The sequence below is a fragment of the Petromyzon marinus genome, chromosome 10 (genome assembly GCF_048934315.1).
Source record: "Petromyzon marinus isolate PM22_M1 ecotype Great Lakes invasive population chromosome 10, UKy_Petmar_22M1.pri1.0, whole genome shotgun sequence".
NCBI lineage: Eukaryota > Metazoa > Chordata > Hyperoartia > Petromyzontiformes > Petromyzontidae > Petromyzon > Petromyzon marinus.
The window spans coordinates 8,462,366-8,486,310 of NC_133676.1; the positions used below are offsets into that span (position 1 = coordinate 8,462,366).

The 23,945-nt window shown below is 46.5% G+C and overlaps 1 protein-coding gene across 2 annotated transcripts in view; it reads left to right on the forward strand.

The window, feature by feature from the left end:
• The first annotated feature begins 1,090 nt into the window (after positions 1–1,090).
• TFCP2L1 (transcription factor CP2 like 1) overlaps positions 1,091–23,945 on the forward strand; it is a 28,802-nt gene continuing 5,947 nt past the window's right edge. Inside the window, exons 1-12 of one of the 2 annotated variants that reach the window (XM_032951455.2) lie at positions 1,091–1,535; positions 8,043–8,194; positions 11,144–11,220; positions 12,276–12,381; positions 13,788–13,894; positions 15,124–15,276; positions 20,105–20,215; positions 20,708–20,802; positions 21,008–21,077; positions 21,544–21,637; positions 22,838–22,928; positions 23,740–23,789. In XM_032951455.2, the coding sequence (XP_032807346.1) occupies positions 1,471–1,535; positions 8,043–8,194; positions 11,144–11,220; positions 12,276–12,381; positions 13,788–13,894; positions 15,124–15,276; positions 20,105–20,215; positions 20,708–20,802; positions 21,008–21,077; positions 21,544–21,637; positions 22,838–22,928; positions 23,740–23,789 (1,171 nt within the window). In that variant the 5' untranslated portion in view covers positions 1,091–1,470. The remainder of the gene's footprint in view (positions 1,536–8,042; positions 8,195–11,143; positions 11,221–12,275; positions 12,382–13,787; positions 13,895–15,123; positions 15,277–20,104; positions 20,216–20,707; positions 20,803–21,007; positions 21,078–21,543; positions 21,638–22,837; positions 22,929–23,739; positions 23,790–23,945) is intronic. The other variant, XM_032951456.2, reaches the window with a different exon arrangement.

Here is a 23,945-nt window from a genome sequence, read left to right on the forward strand (position 1 = left end):
GACGTTTCGACTCTCGCTCCAAACCGCGACGAGGGCGCCGATGTTCCCGAGCACCATTCACCAACCTGCATTGCATGACCTGTGTGGTGAAGTATAGTCATCACACCAACTCCCATGATCAGACAACTTGGTGGGAAGTCACTCATGCTTGCAGTGGATCGACACGTGCATGGCTGTAATTTGTTATATACACACACATCGTATGTGAAATTGTGAATGTAGTTTGCGATGTTCAGCGTTTTTGAGATGCAATGTATAAGCGACGCTATCTCAGCTATAATTATTGTACAGTATATAAATACGGTATTAACTGTAGGATTCACGCAGCGCAAATAGCAGCGCCTGAAATCCGCAGCATTGACACACGCGCGCACACCAACCAGAGGGTGTTCAGTAGCGTGGAAGGCACAGACCCCCGATGCAAGGGGATGGAATTGGGGAACTCTGTCCAATCCCTCCCACCCCTTACTCGTAGGCCGGGCACCTGGGGCGCTCTGGCCCCTGGGCCCGATGCGGCTGCACCGCACTCACGCACAATCGCAACGCCGCTGATAGCGCCGTGGCTTTGCAAAGTCCATCCCCACCCCCAACACACGCGCAGACACACACACGCACAGACACACACACGCGCAGACGCACACACACGCGCAGACACACACGCAGACACACACGCGCGCGCACACAGGCGCAGACACACGCAGACACAGACACGCACGCACACACACGCGCAGACACACACGCAGACACACATACACAGACTACACGCGCAGACACACACACGCGCAGACACACAGACACACACGCACACACACACGCAGACACACACGCACACACACGCGCAGACACACACGCACACACTCGCAGACACACACGCACACACACTCGCAGACACACACGCACACACTCGCAGACACACACACAGACACACACACGCACACACGCGTGTGTCACCCGCCTCCCGACGCTCGTCCCCCGCTGTGAGCGCCGCGTTTGTCCTGCAGGCGGCGGCACGCGACTCGCGGCAATCGGACTCCCAAAATCAATTTACATTTTCATTAAACAGGGAGTGTAGGTGGTGGTGGTGGGTGGGTGGTGGTTATAATCGGGGAAGGGCGCAACCACAAATAAGGGAGAAGTGCTTGTCGTGCAGGTGAGGGTGTGCGCGTTTGTTTGTGTCTACTGGAGGTGGAGGAGAGGGGACGGCGAGAGAGGGGGGTGCATTTTATATATAAGCGGCATCGGCTGTCTCGGGCAGTTGTGCTCAGAGCAAGCGGCCAGGTGCTGTGCGTAACCCAGAGGGGTACCTTGTGGGCTGAGTTAGGGGGTGCTCGCTTCACCGCTCTGCTCGCTCGAGGCAAATCAGAAGGACGAGGAGGGACCTCGTCCTCGCGTCTCCTCTCACCCGCAGCAGCGCCTCCTCGCTCGACTCTCCCAAGTCCCAGCCACCCGCCACCTGCTCGCCGGGTCAAGATGCTATTTTGGCACACGCAGCCGGAGCACTATCACCAGTACACGCCTCCCAACAGCTACCTGCGGTAAGCGAGCCTCCCGGCAGGCATGGGTGGCTTGTGTTTGGGAGGAGGAGGAGGTAGTACGGGGAATGGGCAGGTAGCGGGGAAGGCACGGCGGGGAGGGGGAGAGAAGACGCGTGTGCTTGGGACGCGGTGGTTGTTCGCTTTATGTCGACCCAGGAGACCGCTTTAGTGCACGGTTAATGGTGAGTTAATGAAGAGGATTCACGCTGACCCCAGTGTGGCAAGCACGTTGTGGACGATTTTCGATGTTTAGATGATGATCATCAATTTCGAGTAAAGCTTCAAGCCGTTCGATTCCCGCTCAAGGCGAACATCAAAGGCGAGTGATATCTGGTTCAAACGTGGACGTTTTATAAATGCATATATTTTTTTTGTCAACGAAAAACAATTATGTCGCCGTTTGAAAGGATCTCCGTGTCTCAGCATGATAATGAAATTGGAATGTATTTTGTTTGAGTTAGATTCTTTATGGAAATGTCATAGAAACGCGGTTTCATTATCACAGTACTAATAATGTCCATGGGTGTTGTACAGTGGCGCTGAATGTTAAATTGTTAACTAAGGCTCTGTCTGTAACCGAGGTCACCTTTGCCAAATCGAATTTGTCTGAATACGCTCTTGACCTGGTTACAATACGTGCATGTGTCTGTGTGCGGGGATCGGTGGCGCAGTGATTAGCGCACTCCGCTATAAACCCGGGTACCTGAGTTCGATTCCCGACCGCCGTCCAGCATTAGTGGCGAGTTATAATCTGAACCTCCATCTCTGCCAATCCACACTGCCCAGTGTGGTGAAGTATGGTCAAACATCCGACGCGGTGTTTGGAGGCCTTTATCCAACAGCTGATTAACACAAACTTAATTTGTCAGTCCACTGCTGAATGAAGGCATCCCTAATTAGGACTGCAGACTCATATTGTGTTGTATTACACCTTAATATTGTACATATATTGGCCTTCATAGGTTCTTGCTCACATCACTTGCCCCAACAGTCTTTGTGTATACCTTGACTAAACTGTTACTGAAAATCAATTGTGTCCAAACTTTGGTTTCCTCCGCCGATCCCAATAACCAGCCCCACTTTAACACGATCCACTCTTATACCCTCACAGCCACCCTCACAGCCACTCTCACAGCCACGGTCGAGATGCTCACTCAGGAACATGCATTTCGCTTTACCTATTCACATTTTAAATAAGACAGAAGGTTTACGAGTTGGGGTGCCACGGTGGAGAGATGTTAATTACCTCGCTTGCTATACAGGAGGACCTCGGTTCGATCCCGACCCTGACGCCTGGTTGTATATTTGGAGTTTGCATGTTCTCCCCGTAATTACGTGGATTTTTTTCCGGGTCCTCCGGTTTTTTTCCCTCCACATTTAGAAACATGCGTTTAGAGTATTTGGCTGCTATAAATGTACACCTTGATGACAAGCTACTTCGTTGAGCAATCACAGAGGTCGGCAACTAAATTAACAAGAAGAGGCATTTTCTTTTCGAATTCGGTAAAAAAAAACTCTTTCAAGAGCTGCAATGCACTGTAGTGGTGAATACGAGACGGTGATCCTTACTAAATAACGTCACGAAGCAGTCTTTAAAGAGCCGCGTGCGGCTCCGGAACCGCGGGTTACCGACCCCCTCGAGCTATCATTTGTGGCCGGGTCGTTCCTGAAAAAGAGCCATTTAGCTCATTGAGCCTTACCTGGTGAAATACAAAAATAAATCCTCCGCGGCCAACCACTGCAGAGAGAGAGAGAGAGACGGAGAAGGGTGCGTGGCGCGGTTTGTTGATTTACGACTCCTGATTTGTATTTATTGAGCCCGTCCGTTGCGCTGTCCCCCCCCGTGCTACATTTTACTGCCGAGATGTGCGGCCCGATAGCGTGGCGCCTCTCGGGGGCAGGTGAGCGAGGGCCACCAGCGGGGGTTACGCCCGCGTCTCCGCACATGAAACGGAGCTCCCGTGTTCACATGGAGGATGATGATGGTGGTGGTGGTGGTGGGCTCGACTTCCCCGCACCCCCCCCCCCCTGCGCTCATTAGCGATCTTCAAACGGGCCGGGTTGATTTACACGGCCCGCAGAGATCGCGGTGCTGAGTGCGCTTTTTTGCGCATTAACATCCGAGCCGGTGATTGTCTTGAAACGCTCGCTAAAGACGTCGTCTGACGTGTCCCACCACCCCATCCCCCAGTGTCCACCATACTTCACGTGTTGTACGAGAGCCGCTTCGATCAAACGCCAATTGATTATTTTAGGCTGTTCCATTTTTTGTCGCAACGAATTCGGGGCTGTCGGCTTATGGGCTTGTGTATTGGTTGCACGATTTATCCGCGGTGGCCTTTGTATCCCATTGAAAGCACGCGATTAAATCACCTGCTTAAGTGCGGTACTAAATATTACAATTTGGAGTTTCATCGAACATTACCAAAAAAAAAAACACGTTCTTTCTAAAAACACATGAAACAATGCACATCACTAAAATCCACAATTGTAACAAGCATTCTGCACGGCCCTTTTGTCAACCCACTGCTCGCGTCGGTTATTTCACCAGTCTCCAATACGCTTCGTGACTTGCTGATGGCACACTGAATGTCGAAACCGGTCCACAGTTTCGCTTGTGTTGAACCAAAATCCTGCTGATAAAAGACGCACTCCCAGCGGGCCCGCGTGGATGATGAGACGTCTACAAAATGCCCGTCTTGTCTTTTGTCGAGGGACAGACGTGGGAAGGAGGTAGAAAGAACCAAACGAGTAAGGAGGTCGATGTTCTGCTTATTCATCGGTCGAGTCTGGCCGGGAACAGTGCTTGAAACAAACCATCCGTATGTAAAGGGAGTGTAATCGTGTCTTTATACACGTATAACACTTAATGTTTATTGGGGAGAAAAAAAATCAGTGACGACAAATGGTCCATTGTTAGTCACATCGCTCTTCTTGAGGCGCCAGTAATACGTTCTGAATAAATGCTTAAGTACAGCGCTCAATTCATTAAGTGGATAGATACCACATCTGACTAATACATATAGTCAATGAAGCGCTTGGGCGCAATAGTCTAAATCAACTCAAAGTGTAGTTGGTGTGTGAACGTAGGGGCGGCGAGCGCATTGCGCCATGAACTCAGCCAGAGGCCTTCATCCAGCAGCGGATTAACAGTTCTGCAAAATATTACTTGTAATGATAAAAACTATGCACGTTAAAAGTTTAACATTTTACTCACAATACAGTACATTAAGTCGTAGCAATATTACCTTTCACAATATTTTAATGTGGCTAATAACATATCTACAACTGAGCTGTCTATAACATGATATATGGTGTTTCGTTTTTTTTCTGGTCAAATAAAAAAAGACAAAGATCCCCCATGTAGCCTATAAAAGACCGTTGGGGAAAGTGCTGTTGGCAAGCACCTATTAAATCCTGCTTTGTGTCCCCAGTGTTCACGTGGTTGCACCGCACCAGCTACAGTACTCATTTACGGCTGAGACGACCTAAGGAAGGCACAGGACCGGTTCAAATATTCGCCACTGCTCTTGGTCGTGAGCGGGATAATCGAACTCGGGTAGCCGTGTTCACGGTACGCGCACGCACACAGGACGCGCGCACAGCCACGTGTCGTTAGTTATTCGTTTTGCTGCATAAAGAGCCGTACGTACGCGCGTTACTCAAAAATGTAGTACAAAAAAATCCCCCAACTTTTCAATGAATAATTAACCTCCTCTACGCGCCGCTTATTAGCTTAAGGAAACAAATCAAATCTTTGACTAACTTCATTTAACCTGAACCTTGCGTGTGGGCGCGTTAATTGGGTCATCAAAGCACCGCGCTTGGCGCATTGGTAACACGGAGCTTGAACGACACGAATGATTACCCCGTATTGGCCCGCGGCTGCGTGAATTCACCATGGGGGGCAGGTGGGGGGAGGGCAACGTTGGGAAGCGGGCGACGTCCTTTAAATTGGTGTCGTCACACGTGCATCCCCTTATCAGCTGTGCCAGACGGGCAGAGGTAGTGATGGGTTGGGTGGCAGCGCGCTGAACACTGTGGCATTGGTGTCAGGAGAGAGCCTGTGTGCAATTCCAGGCTGGATGCAGTGGCTGTGCCTCCGTGCTGAGTTGCTTTTGTAAACGAGTTGAACACCGCCACGTTCAGCCTAGGGTGACATTTAACGCTCGACTGACATCATAAGAATCATTATATTTATTTATCCTGGAGGAATCCGATGAGTTATGAATAAATCTGATGAGCTATAATGAGCTGCTGCAGTAGCAGCCGTGCCATCATGATCATCATCATCAGAGCACTGTTAGTACAATAATTATTGGCTGCAGCAGTACCACCATCATCGGCAGCATTATCATCGGCAGCGTCACCACGCATCATCATCCGCCATTATCCATTTTCCATCGCTATTCATTTATATTTTTTCATCTTGCCATTTTCGTGAGTCGCCCTCATGCTTCTTACATTTTTGAAATCAAAGTCTATATAATTGTATGATTTATAAAAAAAACAAGCCAAAATAAGTAAGCTAATTATCAGCTTTAATCTCAATCTCAATATTTGGCGCAAACCAGAGGTTATGTTTGTCCCAAAACAAAACGAACATTCATTTCTTACTGATAAGATAAATTATATCTCCATGTTTAAAAGTACCACAATTAATTTATTCTGACTTCATGGCTTGTTATCCTGACTTCCTGGATCTTGTCCTGGTTATATTTGATGTAGTTTTCAACAAATCGTCGTATCTGATGCTAGCTTTTATTGACGGGCGAGCTGAATCAATAACTATTTGGGTTGGTGTTAAATTCGTGTGTGGCACATGTGACAATTTGTTTGGCTATGTCAGATGGTGGATGGCCTTCACGACGCAGATTTGGTAAGATCATTTCGTGGCCGAACACAAATATATATTTTAAAAAAATCAAGACATTGGTTTGCGAAAGCCGATTGTGTTAACACTGTTTGAGACTAGGCTCTAAAGAAAGCTGTCTCTGGTGTGGACCATCAGTTTTACAGACAATGCACATACTACCAGAGCATGTTTTTGTTTGCATGTTCAATACGAGTACCGTGTGGTTGATGCAGACGGGATTCCTTGCAAAAAGTTTCATGTTGGGTGTTTGAACATCTTAACACAAACTGTTTTATTGCCAGAAAGGGTAAAACCTATTCTTATATTTTGATACTGGCAAGGGAGGTCTCATGATGATAAGGCAGTGTTGTTCACGAGTTTGAGTTTTTAAATAATATGATACGTTACGCTTAATAGCAATGAAACAAGTTAATTTGAATAGCAGTTAAGATTTCAATTAAACTTTTACCTCTCCCCATTATCTGGAGGATGGAGGTTCTGGTGGCCACTTGCAGAGTAGACTTTGACATTTCGCGCAACATTTACACTGTCAGTAAAACGTAAGCTTGTTACGATATAAGATTTCATGAAAACGTAAAAAATGCGGTGCAAGGTACATTTTCAATAGCATAGTCACACTGATCAATCACCCTAAAGTTAAAATGCAGTTATAATACAGTTCAATTGTATAATATTCACACAATTAGTTTTTAAACAATTACACTAAGCAATTAAGTCATAAATCAGCTCGTGTGCAGATTCTAGATGGATATTTTCCTCGCAGGAATGTGGAACAGAGTGGCGACTTGGGAAAGCTGTGTTGAATGATGACGAATATTAATAATCGTCACGTATGGCCTTGGCCAATCCACTTCTGGATCAAGGCCTCCTCCTCACCCCCTATTGGTCATGAGGGTTGTTTTGACTGAACACAACACTGGCCAGTGTGAGTTGGTAAAAAGAGGGAGGATCCAATATTGGTTCAGATATCACTCACCACTGATGTTAGCCGTGGGCGGGATTCAAACTCGGGTCGTATGGTTCATGGCACGGTTGTGTGCTAACCGTCATGCCACCGCCCGCCCGCCCGCCCGCTCGCTCCCCCTAATGAACATCGTTTAAAGTGTAAAGATATAAAGCGTCGGCATGGTGGCATCAACAGCTTTGGCCATGATACGATCTCGAAAAGTTTAATCGGATTATGTAATAGCCAGCCTGCATTGTTTGGTCATGCCGTGCGAGCGAGCGAGCGAACTTTGCTTTTGCGGCGTGTGGCGCTGTCCGGGGGGGGGGGGGGGGGGTGGTGGGGGTCGACGCCACTCGCCTCTGACTCCGCGGAGTGACAGGCGCGACGAGTGACGGTGCTGACGGGCTGCGTCCGCACAGTCTGGGTCGAGCTGCCCCTGCCGCCGATGGAGAGATTGCGGACATGGATTGTTGTTCAAGCGTTCTGAAAAGCTGTCAGCCTGAAGCGAGCGCCGCGAAATAAAATTTTGCCCCCCCAAAAAATGCTTAGCTCTCAGCAGTCTGCGGCAGCCACCTATGATGACTGCACGTGTCACCTTCCCCCACCCCCTTCACCTCCATAGCCGCGGCGCGTGCATTGTTTTAATTTTCCCCACGCTCTTCTTTGTGTGTGTGCACGCCTGCAGAGACGTGTTGGCGCTGCCCATCTTCAAGCAGGAGGAGAGCAACATGCCCAGCGAGCCAGACTCCAAGTCGCCGCCGCTCCAGTACGTGATGTGCGCGGCCAGCTCGCCGGCCATCAAGCTGCACGAAGAGACGCTCACCTACCTCAACCAGGGTACGCGGTGCTGCTGCCCGCCGATTGACCGAATGTTTTCTGCGTCGTTGGTATACTGGAGTAGGTGGCATGTGACTGGCGGCCACGGGCACGCGGAGAGGATTTGTGTACCAGCTGCGGAAGTGTTATTCCAGGTCGGCCTCCAGACAAAGCTGACTGAAATGAAGCCCTGATCACACCCATCTTCAGGGAAGAGAGAAACCAACCAAAAACGAATGGCCCCGATCTTGTAGCTATTCAGGCCCTGGGTCCCAGGCTGTCCGAGACATTTAAACTTTCTATATGAAAAAAACATATTTCGAATTTTTTTAAAAACATTTAATCGACGGGCAGCTAAATTGACTGTTGCATCACGTGACTGTGAGAGATGGCCTTCATCCAGCAGTGGATATATCATGGCTAATGAAAATGAATCGTGGCCAGCTGCTCTCTCATAGCAGTCGACTGATGTCACTGCATTGATGTATTAGAGAGCCGTAATAATGCAATTCTAACTTTAACATATTTAACATTTAAAGACGCATCAGACGTACCTATCATCAGAGTTTTTAGTTTTGTTGGGTTGCATGTTCCTTCCATGGACGCATATAGGGCACTCGGCACAGGTAAGGCAACTGTCACATCTGTGCTCGTTGCCATATAATCTCAGTTTTCTCATGGGGCTGTTTGACACGATCCACGTGAAACGCTGAGCTAGAAGCTTCTGTGTGACGTTGGCGTCCCTCAGTGTCCGATTTACAATTGACTTGTGCAACGTAAGTTACACACACAATGCTAATTGACCGTCAGCCCCACCTCCTGATAACGCTGTTTGTATACGGGGTTCCGAATGTTCAGATGAAATACAAGTGATGTAGCAGTAACCAGAGATGACCCATGTTGATTTCGTTTTTAAAAAGCTTTATGTTCAGAGCAAAGGGTAGCATGAGACCAGTCCACGTTATTACCTGAGACTTTGTGCCGGACAAAGTTTTACGTGCTCTTTGCAGTCCCAAAGGACACGACTCAACGATTTCAGGGCTTGAGTGTGGTCATGTTCAGTAGAGGTGGCGTTTTACAGCACTAAAGTGCATATTTCTGTCAGTTTAGCAGCGCCATTAATATTACGGAGTCTGGCCAGACTGACATTTGTGCTGATTTCTGGCTCACGTGGAGCCAGGTATTGGGTGCAGGGTGGTAATTAAGTCGAGTCTCAGTCCTTCTTCCCGCTGTCCTCCCCTGCAAACATGCATCAAACGCCACCTCCGTGAAGTGTTTCTGGTTTCACCGTCTCTCTCTCTCTCGCCCGTGCTGACAGCTCAGCCTCTGGATATTGAATGCCTTTCGCGCTTTGACAGCAGATTAATAAAGCTACCTGTGATGATGTCGGTCACGGGTGTCCACGCAGTCTGCACCAGCATGTGGGCACTGCCTCGGCTGCACAGGTGGTGTACCGCGTGTGATTGTGTACGGTATGCAAAAAAAACAACACATGGAGTGGAATAAAGTTGATGGATTCCACGACTAGAACGCAGAGAGCACCTGCATGAGCTCGGGAAGGGAAGGAGGACTCGATGGGCATGAGTGCACTTTACGAGCGCACGCTCTTAGATTTCATCGTTGGGCAATCCCGCTCGAGCGTAAAATGCTGGTACCACATAGCAACGACATCGTTAGGCACACGCTATCAGGAAGTAAAAATGATGCGTAGCGGTCGGTTAATAATTTATTTATCTTGGCGTGTGTGTGATTTGTTTTTTTACGTTCCCCATTGCATTATGCTGCAATTGCTTCCACCGCACGATGCCAACTGTGGCATCGTGTTTATGTCGTGAGTGAGCTGCGCTCCCTGCGCCCCGGCGCACGCTCGCTCGTGTCGGTGGCCACGCGTCACTTTGTTGCCGTCGGTGCCTCTCACTAATTTATTCCCAAAAGTTGGAAATCGCACCATCTCGCGCGTCGCAGTGTTTAGGGGTTGTTAACGTGGCAACCGATGCGGCCCGGTAGCGCCAGAACAGCCTGACCTAGCAGCCGCGCTGACTTGGGTAAGCGCACCCCCGTTGTGCCTGGCTGCGCGAATGGGGGGATTGAACCGTGGCTCAGGTTTTGTTTGATCTTTGACCCGAATGAGAGGGAGCACATTAATGCCAGAAGTTCCCATTATTGCCTGGGGTTGGCTACTTGCATTTTTTTCCCCATGAGCAGCTATTCTGTGCCTCTTCTGTTGTCACATCCACTCTCCTCACATCTCGTTTCATAGCATCCTTCCCTCTCACCCTCGGTCTCCCTTTCCTCCTGCCACCCTGCACTGATGACATCTCCATAGTTCTTCTAAACGCATCTTCTCTGTCTCATCTCAACACGTGCCCAAGCCATCTTTTAATTCTTCTCGAAAATATTATGAATCCAACTAAGGTTCATGAAGTAAAAAAAATGTAATAAAAAATAAGGCAGGATTTATTATGTCATTTAACTTCTTTGCAACTTTGTTTTTAATGCCACATACCTATATCTCAGGCCATATCACTGTGACATTTAACCCACAGTAATATCCAGTGTCCAATGTTTCCTGCACCATTACATCTGGACAGAGTACAATACAACGTAGATGTACATAGCATCTAAGTGCTACCGCACATCAAGACACCGTACGTAAACAGTGGGCAAGCCCCATTGATACAGGCAATCCCAACGTGGTACGCATCAGCTACTACGCTTGAAACAAATAACTGCACTGTGCCAAACGGCTGAGAAGCGGTGTTACAACTCATCGTGAGTTTACGTTAACCGCCGTCACTGCCAAGACATTTCGGAACGGTCTGTCCACGGACGCGCAGCCCACAATACCAGTTCTCCCGCTGATGTTTTTTGGCCCATTAAAATTGGGGAAGAGCGAGCGGTACCGTTCTGCCTTGTTTACGCTGTGCCATCTCTCCTGTTTCTTGCCGTGCCGTCCCTACACTTGCGTAGGGCAGTCGTACGAAGTGCGTTTGCTGGACAACAGGAAGATCGGGGAGTTGGCTGAGCTCAACGGGAAGCTCGTGAAGGTAATGCTCGCAGCCACCGTCTCTCAAAAGGCACGCTGAAAACAAACCGGCAGATGCACGCCACAAGGACGCGCTGTTCTTGGGCCGCGTTTCCCACCTTCCACCCTTGCAAACCAACTACCCCCCACCGCTCCCTCGCTCCCCTATCCATCAGCCCTGGAACTGTGCCTGAGTTTGGCGTTTGACTAAAGTCCATCCTGTTTTATTTAAATATAAACGTCATTAACTGATTTGGCAACCTTTTCTTGATGGTAGCAAAGAATGCGCACGATAACTTACGTCCCCATGTGTGATATAAGATAAGAGTAATGTATTGCGATGAATAATCATCTTCCTTCTAATCACACTGGGTACATTGGATACAATAACAAATAACAAAACATTGCCCTGGTTGAGAATTGCAGTCGCTGGCATCTGCTGCACCCTTCTGGATCGCTCGCAGCGAGCGCAGGGCGTAAATCATGAGCGTGGCTCATCACACCTCCTCGGCACCCGCTGTCTCCTTAGTGCACAATCTGGGGTCTGACCGTCATGTATTATTTACACCGAGCCTCCCACGCAGTACATCTCAATGTAGCCAGAACAAAGGTGTATCTGTGATACATTTTCAGGATGGAAGTGATTGCAGACCAGATGATAGAATGTAAAAAAAATAATACAGTATAGACATTATGCACAACGAATGAGAATAAAAACGAAAAGCTCAAATGTGCTTGAGATTGCCCTCTTTTTTTTTATCCGCTTCAGAATCCAAATATTTATTTATACCGGAGGCATCCGATGCGCTACGGAGTTATTTTTCACAGATGTCCAGTAGGGGCGGGTAAGAACGTTACAACAACAAAACAAAACACGATAGTAGTGCAAAGTACAACAAAGGTTAACAAAGCACCCAAACACGTACAAATACAACGAGACCATCCCCATAATACCAGACTCCGGTGTGAGAGCAACCGCAGGACACTACCCCCAGTAGTTTGCACCCACCCTCAGGCATTTATCGGTGGCCTTGTATCTCACGGTTGGCATTGCTGGGCGTGTGTGCTCATGTGCAGAGCATCGTGCGCGTTGTGTTCCACGACCGGCGGCTGCAGTACACGGAGCACCAGCAGCTGGAGGGTTGGCGCTGGAATCGCCCAGGAGACCGCATTCTTGACATTGGTAATTGCCACGGTTTTGCCAACTGCAGAACCGACTTTATGTCAAAAAGCCGCCCCTATTTTTTTCTGCGGCATAGGGGGTGGTGCCCCCACCCAAAAAAAATTAAATCATGAACGTAATTAAAAAATAATATTTATTTAAATCGATTCAAAATATGGGTGGGGGGGGGGTGTGGCAGCTTTGTCTACCCCAATGAGATGCAAATTTCGGAATCTCCTTGACCGACTCGAGCCACTCCCACCGAGCGCTGCCATCCTTCGCCAATTAATTAATTTAGCAAAAGGGGTGAAAATAATTCCACACCTGGAGAAAAAAATAGCCCCATTCCTTCTCACAGCAGTCCACCAAAAGTCTTACCTGGCAGCCACCACTAGTGACCAATGGATCTCCAATTCTCAGAATTAAGGCTTCACTTCTTCGAGCTCCCGAGGTGACAAATTCAAAAAAGAAATGCCATGCATATCCACCAAATCTCTTAGGAATCTCCTAGACGTTGACTGGGCCTGAAATTGCAAGTCAGCATTTGCTCTGCATGCCATTCAAAGAGCCCAGCAGTATTGCGCTGGTAAGCACTGCGGAACAAACATGTGGCACGCTATCAATTTCTTTAATCTTTCCGCCGAATATCACCGCCTGGGGGGTGTCCAGCCAGCATTGTGAAAAACGTACTTTTTAAAATTATTTTTTGAGGATTTTTGCAGCTAGAGATAAAATATATCCACCCAAACCACCAGAGGTTCTAACAGTCTCCTCCTGCAGTGGGATTTTATCAAGGATGCCACACTTTGAGCATCTTTGTTAGAGAAGGTGGCAGGATGCAGAGCTGGCTACCTGCTTCTGTATTACATGTGCACACTGGACCTAAATAGGGTTGGTGTTAGAATTAGAGCAAGTCAAATGAACAAACACGTCACTGATGAACACGACATTCTTGCACATCTTGGCAGTGTAGCTGCCTACTGCCTCCTTGGATTGTTGACAAAACTGAACATTCAACTATAACATGCATCAACACTTTTGCTTTTTCATTATGTCATACGAAAGAAGAAGAATCATTTTGCTATTTGCCCCCATCTTATAGTGCAAGTCCATCACGGAGGCACTGTTTCACAGAGAGCCATGGTCTGCAGTAGCTTCACGGGAGGAAGCGCCGTTGCTATATTGCTTTATCCAGTTAGGTCATTTACGTGTCATTTTCAAATGTGGACTATAACGTTGGCACACATGACCTGTTACAGGATCTGTAACATTCACTGTTGAAGCAGCAGACGGCACACATTTTTGGCGCACCCACACTATTAACCAGTGAATCTGTGCTAAAAAATATGGTAATGTATCCCTCGCCCTTGCTGTGGCTGATAATGTTTTTGTTAATTCGTTGCCGTATTTCTTCCACACATGGTTAGACGTGCCGCTCTCCGTGGGGATTGTGGACCCACGCACGAACCCCACTCAGCTCAACACCGTCGAGTTCCTCTGGGACCCAACCAAGCGCTCCTCCGCCTTCATCCAGGTAACACGGCCAGGCCAGTACTGAGCTCGACCATCCGATAACTCTGAATTAATAATCATCGTAATAAATAATATTTATAGCCCTTTGTCAATCCACCGGTGGATGACAACCTTTACATGCCATGTCACTCATGGGGATTGTTTGACCATGGTGGCCAGGGTGGGTTGGTGAAGGAAGGGAGCAGGTTCAGGAATGGTTTATATATTATTCCCACACCGACGCCAACCAGTGTGGGAATTGAACTCCGGTCATAGAGTTGATAAGCGTAGTGTGCTAACTACTGTGTAAATGCTCCACTCCCCGGCAATTTACTACTATATTTACCCAAGAATGTCAGTGTGTAACGCTCGTGACGTCACTCCACGTCGACCAGCCCCCCTCATAAATCATAATGAACAGGTTACGTCCTCCACATGGACCCGCCCCTCATTATTAATAATGAGTGGGTGACGGCACTCCGAATGGAGAACCCCTCATTAAAAATCATGAGCAGGTGATGTCACTCCACATGAAACAGCCCCCTAATTAATAATCATGAACAGGTGACGTCCTCCAAATGGACACCCCTCTACATTAATAATAATTAGCGGGTGACGTCACTCCACATGGGGGGGGGGGGCGAGGCGCCACCTGCCCCCTCCTCAGCGTCAACTTACAACCCTCACTACAAAGGCAGAACCCCCTTAAAATGAAGTAAGTCTGTGTCACCGCGCCCTTACAAATTGCACACGAGTTGATGCAATGAATATATCACGTCGCAGTCTGCTTTTCGCTTGCAAGTCTCAGATTTACTGCAATACACCCGTCCTTGGACGTGCAAAAGGCTAGTAATAATAATATATCCCATTCATACTGCGGTTTCTGTAAGACTACTGCAAGAATCTTTAAACTGTGCACATCCTTCATGTATCTTTCACACAACAATTCGTACAAATTATCTTGGGTGGTACATTAATGTCACTCGTACGCTCTTATCACAAATCGTGCTCATATTTAAAATTCCTCACTGCAAATAAAAAGTGCTGACTGAAATCCAGACGTGGAAGCAATTGCATGACTCAAGTTCGTAATGTGATACCGGTTCGACAGTGTCAGATAAATGTTAGCAGCGACCACGGTCGTTTAGATAGCTCCTTTAAAGCGTTTGTCGATAAAAAAAAACTGGCAACACGGAAAACCAAATAATCCGTCGGCTTTCCTCGATGTCACGTGATGTGACCTGCATACAGGTGAACTGCATCAGCACGGAGTTCACGCCCCGCAAGCATGGCGGTGAGAAGGGGGTGCCCTTCCGAATCCAGTTCGATACATTCAAGCAGGACGAGAGTGGGGAATACACAGAGCACCTGCACTCTGCCAGCTGCCAGGTCAAGGTGTTCAAGGTGAGGACACACCGAATCCTTAAGGCTGTGTGTGTGTGTGTGCGCTAACATGACAAAGAGAAAGATCCCCCGTATAGCCTTAACAGACTGTTGGGGCATGTGTCGTTAACGAGGGCCTGTGAAGGCCGGCACGGCACACGACGTGGTGGGTGGCCAGCACCATGCCCGGCCGCCTTTGTCTCCCAAGTGATGATGTTTACACAGGGCACCAGGTACTAATTTGAGGCTGAGTTGACCCAGGAGAGGCCCAGCACCAGTTCAGGTAATCGTCACAGGTGTTGGCCGCGAGCAGGAATTTAACTTGGGTCGCCGGGTTCGTCGCACAGCGCGCTAACCGCGACACCACTGCTCCCCAAACATAACACATTACACGAAAATAATAAGTTTAACCCTTTCTGGAAATAAAACCGGTGTTAAGATGTTAAAACACCAAACAGAAGCCTTTTTCAAGGAATCCTGTCTGCATTAACCACATATACTTGTGGTGAATATGCAAACAAAAACATGCTCTGATACATTGTCTTTGAAACTGATCGGTCCTCACCAGAGACAGCCTTCTTTAGGGCCTAGTCTTAAAGTGTTCGACCAGAGAATGCCAAAAGGCGAACACCACAAAGAGAATGCCACTGTCAGGGCATTTATAGCTCGGGGTGAGCAACTACAATATGGGACCTTTCTTTTTGTTTGACACACACATAACACACATACAGCCTCAACATAACGGGGTGTGGAGAAATCAGGAACCACACGTGTGAACAGCAAACAGGGCTGAGACCCTGGCCGAGCGATAATGCATTTGCCGCTTGTTACAGAGAGGTTCGCGGTTTGAGCCCGGCGACCACCCTGGTTAATATTGCGGTTGAATATAAAAAAAAAAATTACAGCTGCTTCATAGTGGATGTTAAAGATCATGTGCGATGTTATTCGAAAAGAGTGGCCATTGTGCACAGGTGTTATGGTCCAGCTTTGCTAAATATGAAAATTGTTTGCAAATGATCTCATTGGAATTAAATACGTAACAATGTCGCCATGGTGGCAGACTTTGGTCACGTGCGAAACATAGCGCCTTTGTGATAACCTCTGTGCTATAAGAATGGCGCAAACACCTAATATACCGAATTAATATAAATTTAAAGCAACTCACTTGGACAAGCGTCTCAATGTGTGTCACATAGGATGCGTGAATGTTCCTCAATGCGTTCCACATGGACTGGAGCAGTGCTCTCAGCTCGTATTTTCACCTTTTGACATTTGACGTGTGGCTCATATGGTTTTTTGACTTTTGCTGCACCCTCTACACCAATACGTCTATATTTATGTTTATATTTGTTGAAAATAGATTTGGGGGGAAACAAAACATAGCTAGTACACATGTAAACATGTAAACATGTGTAAACATGCAAGAGATGTCAGTTATGATGAGCAATTGCATGTGTGTGAATTTAATTATCTTCCTTATTGTCATCATTGCATTTTATATATTATCGATGTCATCATCATAACAATACTCGACTTATAATGCATAATTCACACTTGCACAGCAATGCACGATACCATAGAAATGTCATAATATTAACTCATAAGAGTGGAGCTTTATGAAATTAAAATATAACATGGTCTATAACACAACAGAATTTTCACACACAAATGGATGTCTTAAAATGATCCCAAAGTAATGCATGTAATACCATAACCACAAACCTTAGCCGTCGATGTTTATAAATGTTAGCAGTTGCATGAACTCCCACTTTAAATACTCCACAACAATTTATTTCACGTGCCACTATTCTTCCGTGGGGTTATTTCAACACTGTCATTTAATCCCCGAGGCTGTACAAAACTCACATTGGTGAAATGCATCCAAAGCCCTGTGACTTTACATATCCCCGCAAGAGCATCGCTCAGCTCAACTTGCTTATAGGAACTGTCATCGAGAGCATTTGTTGGGGTGCTCCTATTCAAGTTGTGTTTAAACACCAACGCGCTAGATTAGGATTTGCAGAGAGGTGAGTTGATCTGTCATATGGCCAAGAAATCAACAAAATCATGAGAACCGTGCCTTTTTTTCCCGACTGATATAAATTCAACTGATACCCTGCACACCAGAATGCACACACGCGCGCACGCATGCACCGAGCACCCAACGCACTCACAGTGATGAGTGTTTCATCTGAAGGTGTACTTGTCGAACATGTTTGATAGAATGCTTGAAGCGCTCAATCAGAACCCTTGATGTATTTAATTTCTGCTCAGATATACATTATTTCTCTGTCGAATATTGTGATAAGATGGCTTGGAAAGATTATGCAGTTCTTCTCTTTATTATTATAACTTCTTTATGACCCAACAGGTCCACCGCCATCATTTGATCACTTACCCAGCCGGTTTGAGCCAGTTTGGGGCTGTTCTTGCCAGATGCCCTTCCGTTGTTGGCTATGGGTTTCCTACTTGTAATGTACAGGCTCACTAGGCCTAAAAAAACAATTTACTTCTGATTGTCTTGCGATAGCTTTCACTTTTATTATTTATGTTGACGCTTCCCTCACCCCTGACTCTCATTAATCTTTTTTCGGGAGGATCCTGTCAAGCTTTGTTGCAGTCGGGGAAAGCGATGATTGCGATGCAGATTCCAGTTTGTAATTTGCGGGAATTTCAATATTTGCCAAGTTTTGACCATGACGTTGGCACATAAATTGGCCTACTTTATCAAATTACGTTACGGCATCTTATAAAATCCCACTGTGAAGAACATTGATCACATTTTTTTTTACGGTGGATACATCCACAGCAATAACCAGGGTGTGTCACTAATTTATTTAGAAAAATCGAAAATGATTTATTGTGTAGCAAGAGTACACAAATGGTTATAAAATATATTGTTTTGTTTAATGTCTCAAAGCACCTAGGGACAAATTTCGTTAAGCGACTCTGATACTTGCGACAAGTGAACGTTGCCCGTGACAGTCAGATTGGGTACCTAAGGAACAATTTATATTTTGATTTTGGTGACAGATGACGGTGGCTAACATTATAAGGACATGCAACTTCACAGACATAGTAAATATTGAACAACACTGCTATAATAACGATTTATAATTTGACAGCCCTTTGTCACATTTTGGTAAATGTGGATTATTATACTTTGCCAGACTGATACATTTTTGGCTGCTGAAGTGGGGGGCGGAGAGGGGAGGGGTAAGGTGTGAGGGGTTCAGTAGGATGAGTTCGTATATCACTTGCCATCGATGCTACTAGCTATGGCAGGAAATCAAACTCGTACAAACCAGACCCAGAATGCCATTCGATAACCACTGCATGACCACTGCCCTCTATTTATACAAGAAAGTAAATTGAATGCACGTTACTTGTTTTATTTACATACTTACTTGCCCGAGGGGATTTCGTGTTCTCTGCATCAGGTGATCATTTGCTTCGCCGTGGGTTTCTCGAGACGTCTATTTAGTGGCGAGGGAGAGGGTAACGCACAAAACGCTGATGTATGAAATGTAAAGCCAGTGATTGCAAGATAAGGCTTCAGTGGGGACGTTTCTCTCTGTGATCTGGTGAAGATAACCTGCGCAGTCTACACTTTAAACCGGGTTTCATGTACGGAATCCGTTTATGGTGTAAAATTATCCAGGGTCGCTTGAAAGCATGTAAAAACGCTGCAAGCCTCCAGTGACGTTAGAGACTTCCTTTAACACTGCACATTCATGGCCTGCTATTTAAAAAGGATATTTCAAGCACATTTTTTTTATTATTATGATTCCACCCTGCACAATTCTGTTGAGCTTGCAAGAATCACGGCTGAAAGGTCATGAGTTAATGGTCAAGAATGTGTTAGAAGGTACATGGTGGTGGTAGGCTCAGTGGGGGGTCTCAATGTTTACAACGAGTTTTAGTCATCACAGTTTTAGTATTGGTAATTTTATCAAGCTGACGATCAAGAACTATTAATGAAATGCTAGCCAATGAATGGAACATGTGCGAGAGGATGTCAACTGAGCAGGTAGGAGTGATGAATTCGGCCAGTGTGTGGGTGCTAGGTGGATCATTGCATCGTGTAATCGTGAGAGATGGTGACGGATTGGGGAAGTCCTCATTCAGCGATGGATTGCAAAATGCCTGTCCATGTAGTTTCATAAACGCAATTGCAATTTGTTGGGACACATTATTTTCATGCCAATCTCACATGATGTGTCTTCGAGGGTGGGCTAGTATGACGCAACTAATTGCTGCCGAGCCTGATCATTTTCAAATTCGTGGCATTGTGTCACTATGTAGAATCGTCAATAACGACAGTGTTGTCCCTACTTAGAAACCCCAGGTGCTGAGATTCCCACTCAGACCCCCGTGTTTTTTTTGGCACACAAATGATGGTCATTGTCATTTAGCCTAAACGGTGCATAAGAAATAATTGGTAATTTCCAATTGTAATCACCTAGAGATGCACTGCATGGGTAGTGCGGTATCAATAATAAATGATGATTATAATTGGTAAAATTATAATTTTATAAATAATTTATTATGATTATAATTGATCAAATAATACATTGAAACCTGAAAATTACTTTTTACAGTAAAGTCACTGCAATCACAATAAACATATAAACAGATGGCAGAATCGTGACATTCAGATGTTGCAAGTAACGTCACAACTTTATTAAAACTCTGCGATGCTAAACGATGCTTTTTTGTTTAACGGGGGTCTCTGTATCTCGCATCACATCAAGGGGCAGCGTATTCCTTTCCGTATATTGTGGGCACTCACTTAAGTGGTTTGTTGCTGCTCACAGGACAACTCCGCGTGTGTTTATACTCCCCGCAGCCAAAGGGAGCCGACCGGAAGCAGAAAACAGACCGGGAAAAGATGGAGAAGAGAACTCCACTTGAAAAAGAAAAATACCAGCCTTCGTTCGAGACCACCATTCTGACAGAGGTGAGCACAACGCAGTGTTATGAATTTCGCTTTCTCTCATATCGCACAACAATCGGGCAAATGAACAATTCCTAGCACTTGGTTCTTAATCGGACAAATAAAATCAAACAATAATATGGGCATTCTAATGAATGTTGAGCTCGCATCGTTACATTCTTTCTTTCGCAGGTTCCCAAACTGCCTATATTTAACTGGAGCCGATTGAATCTCAAGATGAAATCTGCCTAGCCCCTGTTCCCGACACGGGTGTGTTAGTGTGTGTGTGTGCACATGTGGGTTGTCTGTAAACACAGCCCGTAGCGTTGCGCAGTTGTTCGGGCGCAAGGTCACAAACCATGTCAGGCACGCATCAGTTGAGTAACGCTTGCAAAAGTCGAAGCTTTAGCTCTTATTACACCTGTCCCAGGCCGTGAAGAACCTCCCTAAAGAAATGCATTGAAAAAGCTACGGATTCAATGTGGCGCTTGCGTGCGTCTGTCCCGTTTCCCACAGTGCTCCCCGTGGCCCGACAACTCGTGCCTCAGTAACAGTCCCCCTGCGACGCCCAGCTTCTGCTCCAGCCAACAGAGCTACAGCCTCTCCGAAACGTGAGTCCAAAGGCCTCCCCGCCACCCTCACATTGTGTTGCGTTTGACGGCTCTCCTTCTCACCAACGCCGAAATATGACACGAGCTAATTTTGTTTTATATTGCACGGAAGCTGTTGTTGTGCTCGTACAGAGGAGGGGGGGAGGGAAGAAATGGAATAGAAAAAGCAAAAGCTGGAGTTTACTTTTTGTTTTGTTTTCATTAGCTCTGGAAACTGTTCGTCGTCGTCACCCATTCACCAGGGAGATGGGCTGCTGCCGTTACCCACAGGAGAGGTGAGCCCTGGAAGCTCGCACTGTGCACAACAGAGACAAAAATCCCCCGCATAGTCTTCACGGACTTTTTGAGCAAGTGTTGTTCGGGAGCACCTATGAAGGCTGGAAAGGCACATGAGGGGGTTGGGTGGTCAGCACCACGCCCGACCGCCTTTGTCTCCCAAATGGCGATGTTTATACACCACACCAAGTCCTCATTTGAGACTGAGTAGACTTAGGGGAGGCCCAGGACCCGTTCAAATAATATCGGGACTCGAACTCGGGTCACCGGATTCGTAACCACGACACTACCGATTCTCACAACACACACACGTGTGTATATATACATATAGCATGGTGCCAGGCATGTGTGTTTCTTTCTTATTTGATGCTTGTTTTTGATTAAACTTCTTTTGGTCACAAAAAACAGTTGTTGTCTCCTGTTTGCAGATGTTAAACCTCTACTGCTCCTCCCCTTCTTCCCCAGCAACTCATTCCATCGGCCACCATTCAAGAGACCCAGCAATGGCTGCACAAGAACCGGTTTGCCAAGTTCTCTCGCCTCTTCAACAACTTTGCCGGTAACCCCGCTTCTTCGACGCTGCAAATTTAATTTGATTTCTTTGTAACTCCAGTATTAAAATAATACTTTTAATAAATTATGATTATTGATATATTTTATATCCAGGAAAGTGGCAGCATGGTGATGTATTGAATACATCTGTGAGTGTTATTGGGTGTTATCCTTTGAGTTTTATTTTCTCATGTGTGGCTGTCCTCCATGTTCTCTGGTTTTCCTCCGAGATGACAAACACCCATTCGTAGAATTTGCCAAATATCCTAATGCAGGACCCTCTTTAAATTAACAGTATTAAGACTCTGTGAGTCTTTCCCAGAAAATAAAATGGTATTATTATTGTGTCAATTTAGTAGCTGTGAAAAAAATGGTGGCCACTTGCGTTACACACCATGAAGTGACATTTTCCATGAGTTTGTAATCGCAGCTATCATGATCTCATGATCATTTCACTTACGATGTTTTATGCAACCAAATTGTGAGATCCCCACATTTCAGCTGACTGAGCTCCAAGAAGACGATACAATTCCTGAAAGTCCATGAAGATTATTTATTTTAATCTAGATTTATTTTCCTGCAAAAGGCAAATTGCCTGACATTTCATGAGAAAATATAATCTTTATTTTCACTCGACTCATTATTTTTAGCCCTCGGACCAGCATGCATGCAGTGGTGCCGAATGATATAACACCAGCACTCCCCAGTTTACACCCTATGTGGCCAACTGAGTTCACGGGAAAACGGGAGTTTATATTTAGGCTTTGTGAACAAGCCACGCCTGCTATGGGTAACGTGGGAAAAACGGTGTGAAACCACTTCACCACCGCCTGGATTCTGTCTCGGGCACAGCACGCTCGGTGTGTCTGCGCAGGGAACACAACAAACCATTTATTTAAAAAAAGCGGTACTCCTTGTCATCGCCTGCGTTGTTGCTGCCGACTGTGGACTTTAGGTGAAAAGGTCAGAGTTCTTTTTAGGAGGGTGCTGCATTATAATCTCTGTCCAATTCCATTAATGTTTGGCATGTGGGTGGAAACCAGAGTACCTGGAGAAACCCCACAACGGTGGACCTTAGATGAAAGGATCAGAGTAAAAGTAAACCGCCTTGATATATATTTTTCTTTCCATGTTCCCGTGCCCCCTCCCCTCCCACCACCACCTGCTCCACCGTGTGGCTGATGCCCTTTTGTCCCATTGCCTCCAGGTGCCGACCTGCTAAAGCTGTCAAGGGACGACCTCATTCAGATCTGCGGCCCTGCTGACGGAATTCGGCTCCACAACGCCCTCAAAGCGAGGTGTGGACGCCCACCCACCACCCCCAACCGGCGCTCAAACGGCACCGTCGGCACGCATTCCCTTTCGGAACCCTGTGGGTTTGGTGGACGGGTGTTGTTTTTGTTGTTATTGTTGATGCTCTTTCCCACGTGCATAGTTTTGTACAAGTTCAGTGCCTTGTTGTCAATCTCCTGCTCGATGAGAGCCTCCCTGCACCGCGAGGGTTGATGCGGTTGTTCGACCGTATCGCCGGTCAGTGTGGGTTGGTGAACGCAGAGAACGTGGATATTGGAGTGAAGTACGGCACAGCAGTGGATTTTTGCTGCACTGCCCTCTGTTGCCCGTATAGTAGCTCTTGCAGCCTGTAACACCCACTATGAATGGCGGTTGCTCATCCACGATGAGATGAGACACATTCCAGGTGAATTTGATCATAGGCAGTCAGTTGTTTTGGTTTCCCATAAATAAATCTAAACTTTATGCGCAGAGGAAGCAGGCGCCACAAAGTGACAGCTCGATAAAAATCAATTGAAATAAACACGGCGTGAAAATTTGTAATGCTTCACGACCAATTTCATATTCACACTGGAAATGTGCGTTGTATGATATCAATCTCAAAAACCCACAAAATACAAACATCGCTGTTGAATGGCAAGTCTGACGAAGAGAACAACACTCCCACTTGCGCGTGCCCACACATACAAAGATGTTCTTACGCAGTCTGTGCAAGTGCAGGGATTCTGAAAAATTAACCATTTGTTAGTTGGTAAGGAACCTCCTGTTTTTTTTTCACATCTTCACAGCTCTCCTTTCATGTATCTCATGCGACAGGTCTGTGCGGCCACGGTTGACGATCTACGTTTGTCAGGAGTCTCAGCAAGGTAACTGATGCATTTACATCCGTTTGCCAGTTCACTGCTGGACGCAGACCTCTCCACATGTACACATGGTGATTGTTGGACCGTACTTCACCCCACTGATAAGTGTGGGTTGGTGAAGGGAGGTTCCCAGTACCGATTTCGATATCACTCGCCACT